This window comes from Patiria miniata, unplaced genomic scaffold (genome assembly GCF_015706575.1).
Source record: "Patiria miniata isolate m_02_andy unplaced genomic scaffold, ASM1570657v1 HiC_scaffold_29, whole genome shotgun sequence".
Classification (NCBI taxonomy): domain Eukaryota; kingdom Metazoa; phylum Echinodermata; class Asteroidea; order Valvatida; family Asterinidae; genus Patiria; species Patiria miniata.
In genome coordinates, this window is record NW_024037068.1 from 9,321,503 (window position 1) to 9,340,912 (window position 19,410).

The window sequence follows — 19,410 nt, forward strand, 5'->3', positions numbered from 1 at the left end:
CCCAAAAAGCTGCCACCGCTGCAATGTTATCGCATATTATTTTCCAACTCTGGAGGTGTATACACGTACCTTGCCAAAATTCGCTATGACGATTATTCCCCTCATTTGGTACCGGTGGCCAAAAATTTGGATCGAGGCTGATGGCCTAAATATATCTTGCTTAAGACCATTGAGCTGTAGCTCCATATTAAGAGATATTCTGTGCCAAATGCCATGCTTGTATCATCACATGCACAATTCCCCCAAATATTTCCCCTCGCTGCCCCACTACAATAATTGTATTGCAGAGCGTTTACCAACACCCACACAGATACCGTGCACCGTTAATAACACATTTTAATATCACAACAGTGTTTATTTCGAAGGAATAAACGTTGCCTTGCGGCCCTATACGAGAAGAAAAAAAGAACACGTCACAGTAGAGAAACTTTGTCGGCATGTCTAGGGAGTATAATAGAGGGCCGGCAATAATTTTGGCGGCAAAAAAAAGGGAAGAAGAAAGGAAGGAAGGGCCTTGTAGCTCGGAAGCACGGACGGCTGACTGACGATGTTTGCAAAGCCACATACTGCCGGGGATGCGGGGATCAAAGCGCGGCACAATCTCAGCCCAGACTTTGTTCATCTCGGTCCTGACCGAAGGGGGAAATTTCCGGAGGGTTCGTAGTAAAGAAAAAAGTTTTTTATTACCCTGAACCGGTACAGTTTTAATTGTAAGATGTCAATTTTTTTTGATGCAGTCAATATGCAATGTCGCCCGTTTCCTTCTCCGCATCTGCTCATGGAGCTATGGTCCCCAAGTCATAGGATTGTGTACCGCAACAAATTTCCTGCGAATCGGGACTGTTTTAAGACAACAGCAAAGTTAAGGTTCGGTTAGTGGTGCAGTTTGTTTAATATTATGAGGTCGGTCACTCGATAAATGATCACCAGACCCGTTGGCCAGTCAATATCCGGATGGAGGAACTGTTTGGTGTTTAAGGGGACTATTACAATTATTTAATAGTGGAGATGTCATTTCGTGGTTTGGTTTGGGACTCGGCCCTCCTTCCTTTCTACGGAACATGTGGTATATCATGGAACATCTCAAGCCGTCAATTATAATCTCCATGCTACTCATGTGCACCTGACATTAATCTGAAGTGAACAACACGAAATTTGCTCAGGCCAATTACTCAATTTCGCACTCGATTGTATTTTTTTGTTTAAGTTACCACTCCTATGTTACCACAGTTACCATTCAAGTTAAGTTTATTCACATTAGAGTGAAAAGGCCCACGACAATCTGATGCACTGATATCACTAACTGTGTAAATCCCATTGGAATGGGTGAAGAACCCATAGCCTTTGACAATCTGTTAGATCTCTGGTTTGCATGAACGGATTTCCATTGCATTTGCACTGATTATACATACACAAGAGTATATTTAACATGCTCCATCAAGATGAAATACTCACGTTAAGTTTTTTTTTTGAGATATTAAAGGATATCTGCTTGCACAGTTTTCTTGGGGACACCTTTTAGCTCTGTCATGACACCGTGGATTGTTGTTCAAACATTAAGGAGAGAAAGACAATTAATGTAATGAGAATGGCTCGTAATTGCCCAACGGCAGCATAAATAGATTCACTTCATCGCACATCCAAACCATTGAGTAGAATTTCACCGTATTCACTGTCTGCTATGCATTGAAACACGTCAAGAACAATGTTCATAAGTGCTGTGTAATAAATAATGCGACATATCCAGGTAGATTTCTGATAGCCCCACGAGTCGATCTGCAAAAACGAGAAAGGAAATACACGAAAGAGAAACAAAATAAAAAGAAAGAGGGACAGTGGATGCAAATGCACCGTGTGAGTCACCAACAACTTCCAAGTAAAAATGCTTATCCGCGGCCTAGCGGACCGACGGCAATATTGGCGTCAAGTAGCGTGCGCTTGGCGAGGGACCGGGCTTGTAGTGGCCACTCGACCGTCTTAAGTTACCGCACGATGGGCCGTCTAGCACCGCGCCGCTGCTCCCCTCATCGCCGGGTTAACCGGCCGATTTGCCCCCGGGCGAGGAGTGACTTTACACCCAAAGCGGCCGGGACGCTGGCTGCTAACTAACGTGTACAATGTAATGCTCCGGCTTGTCTCTCCTAGCCAGTATGCATCATTGGAGTTTGCGGGATCACAACAAAAAGCTGTGATAATCGAGTTCATTATTAATTGACAGAAAGAAGACTCGGCTTTCATCGGCTGATTCCTAGTCGTCAGAGCTAGCAGAAAAAGAACCCGCTCGAAATGGCCAGGCTTCGTTATTGAGCTGTACTGGATGATCTGATGATAGATCATGTAATTTCCAAGGGAACATTCTTGCCTTGGGGTTCCTGAAATCGAAACATGGATGCGTTCCTCTCGATCATGTCTACGTAGTTATAGTAACCCTGAACCCATTTGTGCTTATGACTGCACAAAAATACTAGCGTTTTGATCATGATAAATTTATATTCCCACGATTTTTTTCGGAATCAGTAAGTTTAATTTCAAGTCGTATTTCCGTTTTACAGAATAATTGAGCATCTTTACTCAGAAAAGGAGAACTTTCAGAACAATTAAAAGCACTGTCTTTTTGCAATTATTCTTGTATGACCATTTTGCCATTGTATCTCTAGAGGCCAGTTCTCTTCAATTAATAACATAACTAGAAAGCACTCGGAGAGTGCAACCCTGAAGAATCCCCCGTCATATTGTCAGTACACCCAAAAGAAATACTCGCACAAACGGTGAAGAATCCTTTTAAACAATCCTGAATCCAGACCCAGATCCGGATCACTTCCAAAATCTAATCGATTTGAACTTGTACCAAGGACTGCCTCTAAGCAAAATGTCATGCAAATCCGTCCTTAACTTGTTGAGTTATCTTGTTCACAGACAAACCAACCAACCAACAAACCAACAAACTAACCAAATCCGATGAAAACATAACCTCCTTGGTGGAGGTAATAACACAATCCGAAATGTGTAGGCCGTTGTGTATGGGTACATTTTGTAACTACAAAATAATATAGGTTTTCTCGTATTCCCTTTGTAACTTTTTGGGGGGCGGGGCTTAAGCTTAGGAGGAGGGGAGAGGCTTTTACTAACGGATGAAACTCTTCGCATTCATCAGTATGCCCCGTCCGTCACACCGTCATCATCAAAATCATAAACCATTATTTTAAACTCCCGTGGTTTGAAGCGGTGCGATTGAAACGTTTTGGTCAAGTTATCAAGACAGGTTGTGATAGCGTGATACCGTTATAAAGGAATGCAAGTAGATGTCTAGTTCATTTTTTTCCCTGTTATTATTTTCTTTATCAGTTGTTTGTGTGAGTTAATTGTTTGCATTCTTCAAGTGCTTCAGTTTCTTTCTCAACACAACATTATGTGTCTACTTCTTGGTGTATCGTACTTGCACTGAGACACATGTTCAGCTCAGGCGATAAAGTCGTAGGCCTAACGTGGGAAATATGAAAATAAGTATCATAATGACGTTGAAATCGAAGATGGTGAATGTGGGACGGAAAGTGTGGATGCTCCAAATTGCTTGGCAGTCATAGCATGATGATGAATGCGCATTGTAGGTATTTACGGCGATTGGTAGGAGATGGGGTCGTTCAACACACTCTTTTTGCAATAAGGAAAATGTACACGGAGTACATTCATGCAGACGGGGGGTAAAGTTGCCTGCCCTTTCTACACTTTGTCTTGGGCCGGGGCTGCCTGCCCCTTTTCAGTGACATGTACGTGCGGTCGTGAATAATGTTCGACCCAAGGATCGCTACCGATCGCCTAACCCGGGCTAAATTAACAATTAGTTGATTAATTTCGTATTTTTCCACAAGTGTCGAGTTTCCCGTCTCTTTTTGGAACATATTTGACAGTTTTGTAAAGCCCCCTGACAATGGCCACAATGAGGGGGCCCTGCAGATATTGATACAGCAAGAACGAGAAAAGAAGCACAGACTCAAAAAAAAAACAGACAGACCAAACAAAAAAAATAGACAGAAAGCATTTCAAAACCAAATGAACGAGTTGCAAAAACGATCGGGCCATTCAGGCAGATTGTAATATTCGAGAGAACGAAAACATTCGAAATCAAAAGGGCGTCTTTGTCCATTGTTAAAAGAAATAAGGAGCCTTTGTTGGGGTAAAGTACGATGGTATATCTGAGGGAATTCGAACGGACAAAAGGAATTTTCTGGTAACGGTGGAAGGACAAGAATGGAGGCTGGAAGTTCGCTTGAAGTTCGACATTTCCGCCCGCGTCCCCACGCTTCAAGAGAACGACATCAAGCGCTTCGTGGATGTTTTTTTCTTGTCAATTCTGACGGAGAGCGTATACACAGACAAGCCACGGGCCTGGATGAGAAGAGGGAACTTGCAGAGATGAACTTGTTGAGAAGAAGTTTGGATTGCGAGGGGTTTTGTTACAGGTTTGGACCGCAGAGCGGAGAATTCGTTAACGCCGACTCGCACCCCGAGCACGCCCGCCCTCGCGGATGGTTGACCGGGGCCTGTCCATCTTCGTCCCGGGCGTGCAGTGGGGGAAACAATTGCGCTCACGTATCGTGTTTCGCGGAAGGAGTGTTGTAAGCAACAGTGATGAAGTTACATGTACGGTGACACTGCCCTGTCATTCCTGCACGTGTTCGATTTATTATATGTTGGCTTTCAGAATCAATACTCAGAAGAAACACTTATTAAATTTCATATAGGCCTATAAAATGAAAGTTCAACAACGAAACGATCACACTTTAAAAAAAAAACAGTAATGCTTTTGACCTTTTCCAGGATGGCGAGCGTTCAGAGTGGAGAAAAGTCTTGAAAATTGTTATCGAGCATTTGCACAGTTGTTGCGTGGATCTTGAGACTATAGCCTCGAAATCGTTGAGAGGATTTGGATGAAAAATCAGCTATCTAGATCAAAATCATGAGCCTTATCCACGTGGAGCCCCTTCTGGTTTACAGACTGCACCAGTCGAAGAGATACCGAGTCATACCGAGCCTAATGATATGGACTGCCCAACCCATACAGTCATGATGTACATGTAGTTACTGTGGTGCTCTCCGCCATCTTGGTTGCCCTCCGCCATCTTGGTTTTTTTTCATACGCACACACACACACACATCGGGCCAATTTCACGGCGCTGCTAATCACAAAAATGTGCTTAGCACAAAAAAGTCTGGCTTATTAAAGCAGGTTACCAGCCAAAACTCCATGTGATGTATATTGTTCGTGATTAGTATTCAGCTGTCGTTTGCTTAGCATGAAAATCACATGAAGTTTTGGCTGGTAACCTGCTTTCATAAGCCAGATTTTGTTGTGCTCAGCAAATTTTTGTGCTTAGCAGCACCGTGAAATTGGGCCCTGGTCATCTGGGTTGGAAGTGAGGCCGGTCACCAACTAAGTCTGGTATCTTGGTTGGAACTTTACACAATTTAGTTATAATCACCTTTAAAGATTCCTACCATCAGCCCCGTCATGTCGCCAACAAAATCCCAAGAATAGTCGTTACGCAACGAAACATGAACAAAATGGAATGAATAAAATAATTCCTAGAAATGGCTGGATCGGTCATGAAATAATGGCGAATCCAACAACTCTGTCGCACCAAAAACATGGGAAAATGTCTGTTTGACTTGAAGAATAAAAGTTGGGAGGGGAATTGTCTGGTATCTGTGAAATGCAATTTGATCAAAAAAAATCTAGAATTTTAAAGTGTCCTGCTTTGTTAGCCACCGATCTCTGCAACAGTACGGAAACATCGACTGCATGTCCTTACCATTCTGTTTCTCAATTTTGCTACATTCATCATAATCATTTCAGCCTATAACACTTTCATAGACATTATATTCGGAAGCTCTGTTGCTAGACAAACTGTAGCTAGCAGTGAATCGATTGCAAATCAAATAACGGTGGTTGTGTGATTGCATTAACCCACCAATTATCCCCGCCCCCGACAGGGGGACGGGGTCGGTAATGTAATTTGTGCTGTATCGCAGACAGTAACTCAATTTGTGCTGTGATCGTACGGACTTGTCAGACGCGCAGAAGAACGTCGAGTACTAGCCGCGGTAAAAGTGCAGTAGGAATATCTGAATGCGCGGTTCGCAGATGTAATTGGGTGTTTGTTTTGTGTAAACGGAATTCTGAAACACTTTGTCCTAGTTGTATTGATCTCCTTAGTGATTGTTAGTGTGAGGTTTATTGAGGTTTGATTATATATTGAGGTTCGCAGATGTAATTGGGTGTTTGTTTTGTGTGAACGGAATTCTGAAACACTTTGTCCGAGTTGCATTGATCTCCTCAGTGATTGTTAGTGTGAGGTTTATTGAGGTTTACTTATATATTGAGGTTTTCTTAAAGACTTCGTGAGGTTTGCTGGTTTGCACGTGAAATAGAATGTGAGCTCGCAGTTGTGAAATGTAATTTGGTGTTTGGATTTCTGAATCACTGTGTCTGAGTTCTGTTGATCTCTCAGTGATGTTTCGGGTGTGAGGTTTGTTGTGGTTTATATTGAGGTTTTCTTGAAGACTTCGTGCGCTTAGTGCCGGTCTGCATGTGAAATTTGTTTTTGTTTTCGGCCATAGGATTTCTCCGAGTTTCATTAATCTCTCGGTGATTTTTGGTTTGAGGTTGATTGGGTTTATTAGGGTTTATTGGGGTTTATTGACGTTTTCTTGAAGACTTTGTGAGGTTTGCCGGTTTGCATGTGAAATGGAATGTGAGCGCGCGGATCTGAAATCGTCATTTGGTGTTTGGATTTCTGAATCACTGTGTCTGAGTTCTGTTGATCTCTCAGTGATGTTTCGGGTGTGAGGTTTTTTGTGGTTTATATTGAGGTTTTCTTGAAGACTTCGTGCGCTTAGTGCCGGTCTGCATGTGAAATGGAATGTGAGCGCGCAGTTGTGAAATGCGACTTTTTGTGTGAGGTTCGTTGACGGTTTAATGAGGCTTTCTTGAAGACTTCATGAGGTTGACCTTTTTGCACGTGAAATGGATACTATCTGATTGTCTACAAATCTTTTGTCGATCTTAATCTACACGCAAGGGTAAATGCAGAATTTGTTAAGAACAAATCAAAATTGAGGAGACGTTTGGTGTGCAGGAATGGAATTTTAACAAAAACGTTCAGTGTTTGGTGACATAAGCAAACACGAGACATAAGTGAAAAAGCTGACACTAATTTTGGAAACTGAACGCCAGACAGTTTTATTCCTCTGCGTATTTTTCTCCGTCTTGTTTTAGTCACTGAGGGGCGAGAAAAAAATCTTCCCCCACTTAATCGCCATCTTAAAAGGCAACCTTAGCCCCGACCCGTCGTTAATGGACCTGAATCCTATACGGCGTGTGCGTGACTCGAGATAATGCGATTTTGATTTTTTTTTTCCAAGCGAGTCAGGGCCCAGTTAGCTCGAGGGCCGAACGTGCAGAAATCGCCGACGGAGCGCATGTTCAGTGGCGCGCGAGAGTGAGCGTAAGAAAGATGCCGCTCAAATGAAGAAAAATACTGGCCGACGAAAAGGTCGAAAAAAAACACACACACACAACACGACAAACGCGTTATAAAAAAAAATACGAGAACCTTAATGGATTTTATCTGTTAAGGCGCTGTCGGGATTATAGGTGTTGTTTCACGTTTGCTTGCGCAAGGAGAGTGTGGAGAGACGGTGGAGATATATATTTGGCTGGCTGTGTAAGAGGGTGATATTTTCTGATGTGTTTGCTTAATCCCCGTCAACATGACATACCACATGTAATCACTGCTTTAATTCAAGGCTAGTTTGCACAGGTACCTTTTTGCACATGGTTAATTTTTCAAGCTTGGGTCATCAGAAAGAAATGATAATGTCTTCCGATAAGAAACACCACAGCTTTATTCTAGTCTTAATCTCCGAAGATATCGCATCTTGCGAAACTAACCAGAATATATTCATATTTTTCGTCCGGCTTACCTTACTTCAGAGGCAAAATATTTGAGAATCAGATATAGAGATAGACGCCTTTAGATAGAAAAAAAGACATGAATATACAATATTGTTGTTTAAAATGTTGCCATAGTTTGGCTTGTGTGGCTGTCTCATCCTCCCATCATTGGTTTTGTATCTACGAGGTTGTGAGATTATTTTACCGGTTTATTTGTTTTTGTCGGTTTTTCCCTGCAACTTTGAGCAATTTTTGAGACTTTGAACAAGTCCCTCGACAACGACCAGAACAGATTTGTTGGAAATGTTGAGTTAAATACACACAAGTACTTGTCCAATCAGCAAACGGCATTTAACGTCACATGGTGTCCCCTCATGCTTTCAGCTATGATCAGAACATTGATTTTGTTTAGCTCTCTTTTTCTCTTGCTTTTGTTTTAAGAAAACGGTAAAAAAATGTTGAAGCCTCAAACAAACTTGTTATGGCATCGAATGTTATGTACCCTTATGCCAAGCAGCGTTGAACTTGCCAGAACACACCCACATCCATCCTTGAAAAACTAAAGTCTGATTTGACTAGAATACAGTAAATTAAAGTTGTATACCCGTGCAGCTGATGAAAGCTCTGACAGCATTTTGTTTCTAAAGTTCTTGTTTGCTTCGGGAAAAAAAATCTGATGGAGCCTCAATTTCTCTGGATCTGTCGGCTGTAACTGGGACCGTGATCAAGCCCCAGAGTCCCAGTTTCTGCCTTTTTACCTTGGCCTGATAGCCCAGCACCGCTGTGATGGATGACTAGGGAATACGTGACTTCAATAATCGCGAGTAGACTGAAGTCTCTTTAATTAACTCTGGCTCGTTCCCCCTCTCTCCCTGCTCCGAACTCCACTTACTCTCAAAAATAGAAGGGAAAAAATTACTAAGAGTCAATTTTGACGAGCCACAACCGTATACCGGCGCGGGCGGGAAGGAAAAACAGACATAACATCGGGCAATTTGTGTGTGTTGCGCGTGCATTACACATGACCGCGTCATTGGCGCGGGCGTACGGTTTATCAGACTTTTTCTTTGGTATAATAATTATTGCCTTGTCGGGTACGATTCGGCGATGTCGTCTTGGCGTGTTTACCTTTGTTTAGGGCCCGGACCGATGAAATCTCAGTGTGAATTGTTTGGATTCAGATCTTGTGTAAGGAGTTATTGTGGAATAACAACTATCAGAGTTGCTTTGTGTTGCATGAGTCGTACGCACCACGCAATTGTCCCGATTATAGAGACACAATATTAAAATGCGCTGTATCTTCCTTGAAATTCCCATCCGATGTAGACACAATGTGGTTTCCCTTCTTTTACAAAAATTTAACAGTCACCACAAATAAAAGATCGTGGTGTGCGTTTTATGATGTTCTCAAGATAATAACAAATTCAATCTTTGTATTGCTCATTGCGTTGGCGTTAATGGCATTTGGAAGAAAATCAATCATTCAGCAGCTCCGTTAATAGAGTGTTTGACTTTTGATCTGTACGCCCAACGATGATTCATAACTCTCTGCAAATATTGAAATCAAAATTAATATGAAAATATTTCAAACACCATAAGCTGCAAGCCAGATTGAAAATTACATTATTACATGATAATAGTTGGGCCTACACCTATAGCCAAACGCGCTGTATCACTATTATCTTTCCACATAAAAGGAACAGCGAGTAAAACAAATCGTTCAAACTAATTGTTGAAAGCTTCCGTATAATCTTCTCCCTCACTTTTAAAAGCCATTCTATTTGCGATTACTTCTAGGATGTACAGATGAAACCTTTTGCAACCGAAATCCGCTGCAGTTAAAAAAAAAAACGCGTGACAGACTCGCGTTGATCTTCCGAATATTAACCCACTGTACCGTAGTTAAAAAAAAACCTCAAACCTACAAGTGAAACTTTACACCCGTGCAAGACAAACCATCGACGGGGGACTATAAAAAAGACACGACGAATCTAGTCTCTTATACCTTCACATCACGAACTGCGAACCTAAGCAGTTCAGAACCCGCATGTGTCTGTAATATCATCTGCGCCTTTCGTTTTTCAATTACCCGGTTTGTTTTGACAGTCGGGCTCAGATTCAGTCTTCCAGGTTACAGAACACCGCTAGTTTTTTAACCTCTATTTCTTTTTGTCATCAAAACGTGACTCTTCACGTTTGACTTTTTCTCTTCTTCTTCTTCTTCTTGTTCTTCCTCTTCGTTCCTACGCGCGCGATCGATTCTGTACAAGCGGCAGTAATTCTAGTGTTACCGGTCGCTGAGTTCGCAGGAATCAATGAGACTCGAACTTGAGTGACGGCAAATGCTTGTCCATCCGATTTAATTTTGTCCTTCTGTTTCCCTTGGAGTTTGTCACTTCGCGCACCAAGTATACAGCGCGTCCCAAATTACCCGCAATTTCTTTTTTATTTGTGAGGCTCTAGCGTCGGCGCGGAAACACGTACCGCCATTAATTTGATACCATTTTAAAGCTTGGAATCTGAACTTTATCCCTGGCGAGTATTGGTTTGATATTTTAAAGAGTTTGAAAATTATTTGTGTTCAAATAAAGGCATATCGAAAACAGACTCAACCGATTTCAAGGAAATCGATGATGCGGTACATCAGATGCAAACTTGAGTCACACTTTGAGCGCACTTTTTGAATAGGTACATACTTGCACGTGAGTTTCAAAATTGAACTTGAAACGAAGAACAATATTGTGAATTCATTTAAGGTGTAGTCTACGTGGATCGCAAAGAATAGGAAACACAGAAAGTAAAAGGCAACAAGATCGTCTCATCATGAACATGATGAACCATTTCCACATTAGAAACAAAATGCGCATGATTGATTTTCCTTGAAATCGGTTGAGTTTGTTTTTGACATGCCTTTATTTGAACATGCATCATTTCAAAACCCTTTCGAAAATCAAACCAATACTCACCAAGGATAACGTTGAGATTCCAAGCTTTAAAATGGTAGAAAACTAATGGCGGTACGTGTTTCCGCGGCGACGCTAGAGCCTCGCAAAAAAAAATGTTGCGGGTATTTTGGGACGCGCTGAATAAGTATGATTTGTTGCCACGCAATGGTTTGACTGATAAATTTCCATGTGTGTGTGTGTGTGTGTTTTAATGGCCAGCTTTACCATTCTATTATTTGCATGCACCTTTCATCCGTTCCATGTCATTCATATAGCGCTTGCCATGCAATGGTTGTTTGTGCTACATCCGTATATGCCCTGGCTATGACGTCATTTGACGCAATGAATTATGGGAAATATTAATCCGCCATGTTGGACCCGTCACGGTCACTAATCCCACTCGGTACTAATACACATTACCCATTCATCTCATGCCAATGAATAACTCCAAAACAACTAACTCTTTATTATTTTGGGAAAAGTGACTTATTTTTGGGTCATTTTTTGAAGAGAATTTTCGTTCCATAACTGAAAAGAAAATTCGGTATATTTTTTCGCCTCATGCAGAAAACCCAGCAAGCAGCTTAGGAGGACATGTCTGGAACCGTAAGCACTTTTCCAAATTATTGTCATATTTTTATTTTTTTTGTCCCAAGAAAAAGTTTGTACAAAAATTCCCCGAATATTTCCCATAATGCATTGCCGAGAAACACTCCGACGTTAAATGTGCACAGACTGAAAAACGTAATACAGTCAGTGTTTATTTGTGTGTGAACTTTGTATACGAAATCTTGCAACATACTCGTTGACTGTCCTTTATTTTTCCGCTTTCCTCCAAAAAAGGTTTGCATTTTTTATGGTTTCGAAAGTGCTGTACACCTTTCTTTGTTTCAATATCCGATCCAATACTGCTGCACTTATGGCATCTTAAACTTAAAGTGTGCATGCCAATTTAGTCCCAGCAAAAGTATAATGCAACTTTTCTTTTCTCTCTTTTTTGTCCCCAAAACATAAATGTCAGTACTGTACCGTGCAATAGTAAACTGTATATTTGTGAATAACATGTACCTATGGACAAGGAGAAATGATCGCCGTGTGTTTTCCGTACAGTGACTGGAATTCCAATCAGCTCCCACTCACTAGAGAAGCTAGTCAATCTTCTGACACAGTTTATCTGGCAGTGTCGTTACCACACATTAAGGTCTTGCTTTGAAAGCTTTTGAATGCAAGCGGGATATTACATGTTGTGTTTGTATTTCTGCAGGGAGTGGTCAGATCCAGCTGTGGCAGTTCCTACTGGAGCTCTTGTCCGACAGCTCCAACGCCAACTGCATCACGTGGGAGGGCACCAACGGGGAGTTCAAGATGACCGACCCGGACGAGGTGGCCCGCCGCTGGGGCGAACGTAAGAGCAAACCCAACATGAACTACGACAAGCTCAGCCGGGCCCTGCGCTACTACTACGACAAGAACATTATGACCAAGGTCCACGGCAAGCGCTACGCCTACAAGTTCGACTTCGCGGGGCTGGCCCAGGCCATGCAGCCGGTGCAGGCCGACCCGAGCGTCTACCGTTACCAGTCGGACTTGAGCTACTTGGCCCAGGGCTATCACCACCCCAGCAAGATCAACTTTGTGGGCACGCCCATCCCCTCCACCAACGCCGGCCTCTTCAGCTCGCACGGATCGTATTGGTCGTCGCCCAGCGCCGCCAATATCTACCCGAGCAGTCACGTGACCCATCCGCACAGTCACGTGTCACCGCACATAGGCACGTATTACGGGTAGACTGTGACGATGCCGGTTGTTGTTTTGACTGATAAAAGTGCCATGGTTTAAGAAAAACACTCGAATACCGATGGTTAAAAAAAAACGTAACGAACTTACTCCAGCCTGTTTTTAAACGGCATCTTCAACAACCAGGATTAAGGTAGCCGCCGAGGTACCTTGTGGTTATTTTTAATCGTGAAACTGATTATCATGTCGACACTGCAAGTTGGGAATACCAATATTTTTGACCGGGTTCTCTCGGCCACCGTTTGTTTAATTTAATACTAATCTCATAAAACTTGTAAAATCGAGAACGGAAAATTTTTGCCGACAAAATTCCATCTCATGTCGACTTCTGGCAACGGATATGCAAATCTGCATACCAATGTGTTTAATTCTGTAAAGATAAAAAAGGGGTATGGTTTCCTAGGCAACGAAATTGATTTTTAACAGTAGCTTTCAATTACAAAATCCCTGTTATATGTTTTGTAATGGCTTCCTTGAAAACAGCATTTTATTATAAAAAAAAATACCGTTATATTTCGTTCTTTTCGAAATGGAGCGTCGACCTTTTATTGAGCCAGTAGGGCTAGTATAGATGTAGTGAATTGGCCAACATAGCATTTTTTGGCGTCTATATTGAGGTATGTTTGAATATTTTTCCAACCTTCTAATTGTGTTATATCCTTGCCGTTTCGCGAGCAAGGTGTGCGTTGTCTAGTCCTCCGAAAAAAAGCTCTAGTGAATGGATCACTGGCTTCATTAGGACTGTCGTTATACGCGGGCGAAAGGCAAATGCGACCAACGAGGCCCAATGCAGACGAACGTTAATCACACTGGCGCCAACAAATACGCAGCGCAAAGTATCAAAAAATCACTGCGCGCGGACCGCTACAATAAAAAAAATCTTTGGTAGTCGTTTCTGCATTATTCCATTCCATTTCGGGTCATTAATTTTAATTCCAATGTTATTTCTGCGTCCTCTTGTTTCTCCCGCGGCTGGCGACCGCATCGGGCCCGGCGAATGAGAGAGATTTCCTTCGTTTTGATAAAGAATTTTGTGAAATTGAAATGTTTTTAGGACTAATTTCGGCGCTGTGAGATGTGCTGTGGATCATAAGCAGAGGAAACGGTGCAATATGAAGTCTAGAGAAAAAATAAGCAGTTGGAATGTAGAGACATTTTGTGGTGCTAGATAATTGTTCAAGTAATACATGTTCAAGTAATTGTTCAAGTAATACATGTCAGATCTGGAGTGCTACTATATAGGAGTCGAACACCCGAACTTATAGTACATTAGACTTCTGGTGTTCCTGCAATACATGTCAGAACTGAAGTGTAAGTAAGAGTCGAACACCCGAACTTAGTACATTAGAGTTCTGGTGTTCGACCAATACATGTCAGAGCTGGAGTGTAAGTAAGAGTCGAACACCCGAACTTAGTACATTAGAGTTCTGGTGTTCGACCAATACATGTCAGAACTGGAGTGTAAGTAAGAGTCGAACACCCGAACTCAGTCCATTACAGTTCGGGTGTTCGACTAGCATGCACGCTCAGCAACACTACTATCCAAACCCCATGTAACTTCACATGGAGCGACACCAACGACTGGTTTCTAAACATTTTCGGGCAATCATTTCGATGTGTGTAAAGGTGTTTTAGACAACCTGTCCAATATGTCACATTCAAAGCCGTGAAAATGCGAACGGGGGGGGGTCCGCTTTCATTTATTAACACTGCGTTTGATTTGAAAACTTTGTTAGAAAAACGTTTTCTCGAACGCTTGCAAAACGTTAACGGGTCCCTTCTTCGACTGGTACCGTGCATGCATTTAACCCGGCGGGGAATCATGCGGAACCAGCCGAAATCCCGGGAGTGTTTCCCCAAGTAGTGCGCAATGCATGCGCTGGACGTTGAGGTTTTAATGTAAACGCGACAAATGAGAAGTTCGTAACATTCCATGCAAAGGCAGTTTGTACTTTTTAAGTTTGGAGAAATCTTCTATTATGCTAGACAGCAACAGTCTTACAAATTAGTCAAACTTGACTGGGGCATTAGATGGGTCATACGAGTGTGTCTGGACCAATTAATGTGCATGCACGAAATACAGACTGCCTACAACATAATTATCAACGAACCATTCCATTTTAACGACAAATTAAATCATATTTTTTTATTGGGATTTTTTAAGCTTTAGCGCAGCTTCACCCTATTACAGTTTAAGATATTTTTTCCGATTTGACGAGTCAGTATGTATATTTTGTTATCAGGTCAGGGTTGCTTAAAGCCACACAATCTCAGTGATATACCAGTTTTAACTTTCACTTTCTTTCAGTTTATGAAAATCTCGATTTACGAGTTCCTTTCTCTTAAATGAAAAAAAGGCCAATAATATGGTCAGGAAAAAGCGGTGCCTAAACATTGTGCAATGCCAGGTGTTACCGAATTAATAAAAAAAAAATTAAACAAAATTGTAAATAGATATTTTAGAACCTAGTTTAACATGTATCAGTAACCTATATTTTGTAGTTCTATCGCTGTGAAGGCATCAGATACTTACAGAGTTATTTTGGGCGGCACTTCCCTTTTTATTTATTATTTAAAATAGAAAATGCAATTTCCGGAAATATTTGAAGTTATAATTATTTTCTGATGGATGTTGGCTGTGCCAATCACTGGGACTCTTGTGCAAGATATATTTTGTAGAATAGTTTGTTTCCTTATATGATTTCAATGGAATTTTCTATTACAATAATTGCTGCTGGACGCGTACGAATTATCCGAAATGATTTTTTTTTCCTGTTTGAATTTTTGTGTTTGTTTTTCGTCAAAATAGAAAAAATCTTGTTTGTGTAAGTACGGGTATATTTCAAAACAAGATGACGCAATGTCGAAACGCCGCCCGATCCGACATTTTTTTTTGGAGTTTACTGCTTAACGGCGGAAGTTTCTTAAAAACGTGTATAATTGTAGATAAATCAAAGAAGACATCATGTCTGCTACATTCCAATATTATTAACATTTATGTTCCTTTGTAAGTCAAAAGGAATGTGAAAGTCAAAAAAAAGATTATCTCCTGGTTTTTTTGGTTTGGTTGTACTTTCGAGGCAATAACAAGCAACCAGAAAAAAGGCGCCATTGTTTAAAGTTGGAGTTTCGTGACGTCATCATGCCGTCATCGACTGAGCGACCAAAATGGGAAACAACCATTATAATCTCGTTAAAGAATCCTGTGTTTAACGTAATCTTTCTGAGGCGTCGAATTGGATATCGTTTCTGCTTAATGATAAACCCTTTGAGCAACAATGTAGCGTTAGAAAGTAGAGGCATAACGTTTATATATGAACATTGATTGGACGGGCCATTGAATGTCAAAGTTCAAACAATCTGAATACTTAATGAAACGAATTGAAATGACTAATATACTAGCCTATAGCAAACTTTTTACTCCGCAATACCGAGATTACGAGAGAGGGCGCTCTGAGAAAATGCCGTCTACTTTTGTATCTTTGTAAATATTGTTTTAAACAAACTCCTTTTTTACTAGTATTTTGAAAAGATGGCCTGACTTCACTTTTGTGTGCAGTCGTAGGCTTTTTCTCAAGACGCTAGAGTTAATTGAAAGTAATAAAAAAAATAGCACTTGATAATTTATTATTGTTATATATAGTTTTAAGGTGAGTCAGGTGTGAATCGGAGTCGCCAGCGGGAGGAGTGGCTGGAATTTTTTTTTGAAAACATGGACCAACTTGTTTTTATCACATGATCGTATGAGGTTCCTCGCATGATCGTGCGATACGTTGCACGTGTCTTCCACATGGTTGACACATGCTCCTCAAACATGACGTTGTACGACATGAGCGATACCTTTCACGTGTATACCACGTGGTTGTCACATGCTCCTCCATGTTACGGCATTGTACGACATGAGTGTCACATGGGTGCCACATTGGTGTATGTGTGGTTTCACATGGGTGTCACATGGGTGTCACATGGGTGTCACATGGCCACTCCCCCGTCGCTGGCAAGGGCCACTTCGAATCATATACCTCCATTTTCGCTGAAATCAAGTGTTTAAGTAGAGAGAGAGAATTTTGAAGATGACAAAATATATATTAATATAATAACGATTGCGTTCTGATATCACGTTGATTTTTTCTTACATTCCAGAGTGTGTATAAAAGAAAAAGAAAACTCCTATGGATTATTATCTTATACCTTAATTGCGTTTTGCTGTAAATGTTTGTGTTGACGATAGGACCAAACTATCATTGTTGTATTTTAGGTTGAGTACCTTTTGAGCTTGTACAAAGCTGGGGACACTTGATATTATGAAAAATAAATACAGAGATTTTCTGGAACGTTATTGTACAAAACAAATGAGTTATCTGTCTGTTACTTGTATTTCCTGTGATTCGTTTCTTGTTGAATGTTGGTTTCATGGCTGTACAATTTAATTGTGTCATTCTATAAATTTGGGGTCCTTTTTTTTCGTGACTGTCTCTATTTTTATCCGACATAAATGATTTTCTATAAATTCTGGATGCACTCCTTAATGAAGTCGATCTGATACACCGTGCCCTCTGGAAACATGCACACAATAGGGAACAAAAGATTGTATACGTCTCCACAGGGCAATTTCTATAGATGAATACGTCTCCAAAAAGTTCAAACAAGTTAAAAGTATGTAGGTTAAATTCCTGTCAAAAGTGGGTTTCCTTCTTTTTGCACCACCCTGTACATTACATATGGACTGTTTTAACTTCGGAGAGATTACCATGAACTGGTTTGGTCGGGTAGGATTCTTTTACTACAGAAGGTCGATACAAGACAAGGAAACGTAACAGAAGTTAACATTTATGACATGATGAGTCAGAATGATATCCCGTTTATTTTGTACGCTACAAATCCTTTCCATTTAAAACACTAAAGTCAGACAGTGGAACTACAAAGCGACAATGTGTAAATTACAAGTCACAATCTTTCACAATAAGGTATCCCAAAAAAAACTATTTCGGTATAGCCGTCAACGAATAAAGGGAACTACGTGACAAAATATTTGTCAGCAACAGTTACAAAATGCACATTACGTTAAGGAGAAACCACACAAAAATTAGGTGGAAATTCTTTGATTCGAATCTCCTTTTTCGTGGTTTCTCCGACTTAAACTACGTTCCTCCCGCGACTATTGTCCGGTATACAAGGGAACAGAATGTGTCGATTCTTATTAATGCTTTGAGCTATGAGATGAATTCCGTAAATCCTTTGCTCAGTGTTGGCTTGCTATGTTAAACCCTTAATGGTGGCCTTAGTTATGCGCTTGTACCGTTACCGGATCTTATTGTTAACCCTTCGCATGGGTGCACACCTTTTGCTCCATTCATCACTATACACTGTATATTTGCCCTAGAAATACGTTGAGAGTCACACACATGCAGTCACCATCGTTACCTTTTATTTCCAAAACGGAGTATTATACATGTACATGTATGTTAGTGTTACAGCTACGAAAATGTACTTGATAACTCCCTAGCGTGATTTACTAGGAACCATACCCATCCTGGCCAATTCCAACAGCATGTGGGAAACTGCGAACACGTATTTCTGACTTTGATTCTGGAGGTGTGCCAACCCAAGGTAAAAGACTGTCAGTTTAGGAGTACTGTACCCATCCTGACAGATTCCAACAAGACATGCCGTTGGGGTTTGATGAGTTGAGTTCTGTTGGGGTTAAAACTATTAATTGCTATCGATGTGATCGTACGGGATTGAGGATTTTTAACACCAACCACTAGGAAGTTTGGCGAACTGCTCATTTGTGGGACCACATTTCATTGTCCATTGTCCACTCAAATGAAGACCTTGATGTTTGTTATAACATGCAGTACACATCAAAATATCTGACCACCACAGGGAATTATTACGCTTGGAAAATACACAACATTGGAGCATCATCTGTGAATTATTGATCGGTAAGTTTCTAACTGTCAATTTTATTTATTTAGTTATTTATCTGAAAGGAATGTTGCATCCTGACGCCATTTTGTTTCATGAAATATTATCTCAATGAAGGTCAGTCATTGCAAAAATGTTGAAAAGACATGAATCTGGGACTGAGAAACATTTCCAATATTGTTAGAAAATACTTTGAAAATGCACTCGACTCTCCATAGACATTGTACACAACCAGAGAAGTGGCGTCTGGACAATACATTCTGGAAAGATTTCCATACCTGAACATCACTTGTCACCATGTGCACAACCCCTATGAGACTGGTCTGAAAATGTCTGTGTTTTCTCAGTAAATGCTTCAATTATTTTCCCTTTTTGTGATTTTTTTTACGCGCCATTACTTAAATAACAGAGAAAGAGTTATGATAAAACTGAAAGTAAATGGGTTAAGATTAGATGTGAACTTAAAAAACATTGAAAGCCGGAAAAAGTGAAATTCAGTGAAAATCGCTACAAAGGTAATTTTAGAATGAAAAAAAAAGTAAAAACAAACGATAAAAATTAAGTTAAAATAATTTTAACATTAAAATATAAATAACATATGTAAATAAAAAACAATACTAATTAAAGGGGGAAAAGACAATTAAAACTAGATAAAAATAAAAAAGGAGAGTATTTTATATACTATTTCTTTTTAAATGAAGGTCTATAATCGCCACCAAAAATAGAACGAAAAATATCAGAGCGGAAATTGAAAAATGCAAAGAGAACATTAAGTTGTGTAAACAA

The 19,410-nt window shown here is 40.6% G+C and overlaps 1 protein-coding gene across 2 annotated transcripts in view; it reads left to right on the forward strand.

Moving 5' to 3' along the window:
* LOC119735630 (transcriptional regulator ERG homolog) overlaps nt 1–16,399 on the forward strand; it is a 38,462-nt gene extending 22,063 nt beyond the window's left edge. Inside the window, exons 5-6 of one of the 2 annotated variants that reach the window (XM_038209414.1) lie at nt 11,467–11,505; nt 12,164–16,399. In XM_038209414.1, the coding sequence (XP_038065342.1) occupies nt 11,467–11,505; nt 12,164–12,687 (563 nt within the window). In that variant the 3' untranslated portion in view covers nt 12,688–16,399. The remainder of the gene's footprint in view (nt 1–11,466; nt 11,506–12,163) is intronic. The other variant, XM_038209415.1, reaches the window with a different exon arrangement.
* The last annotated feature ends 3,011 nt before the right edge of the window (nt 16,400–19,410 follow it).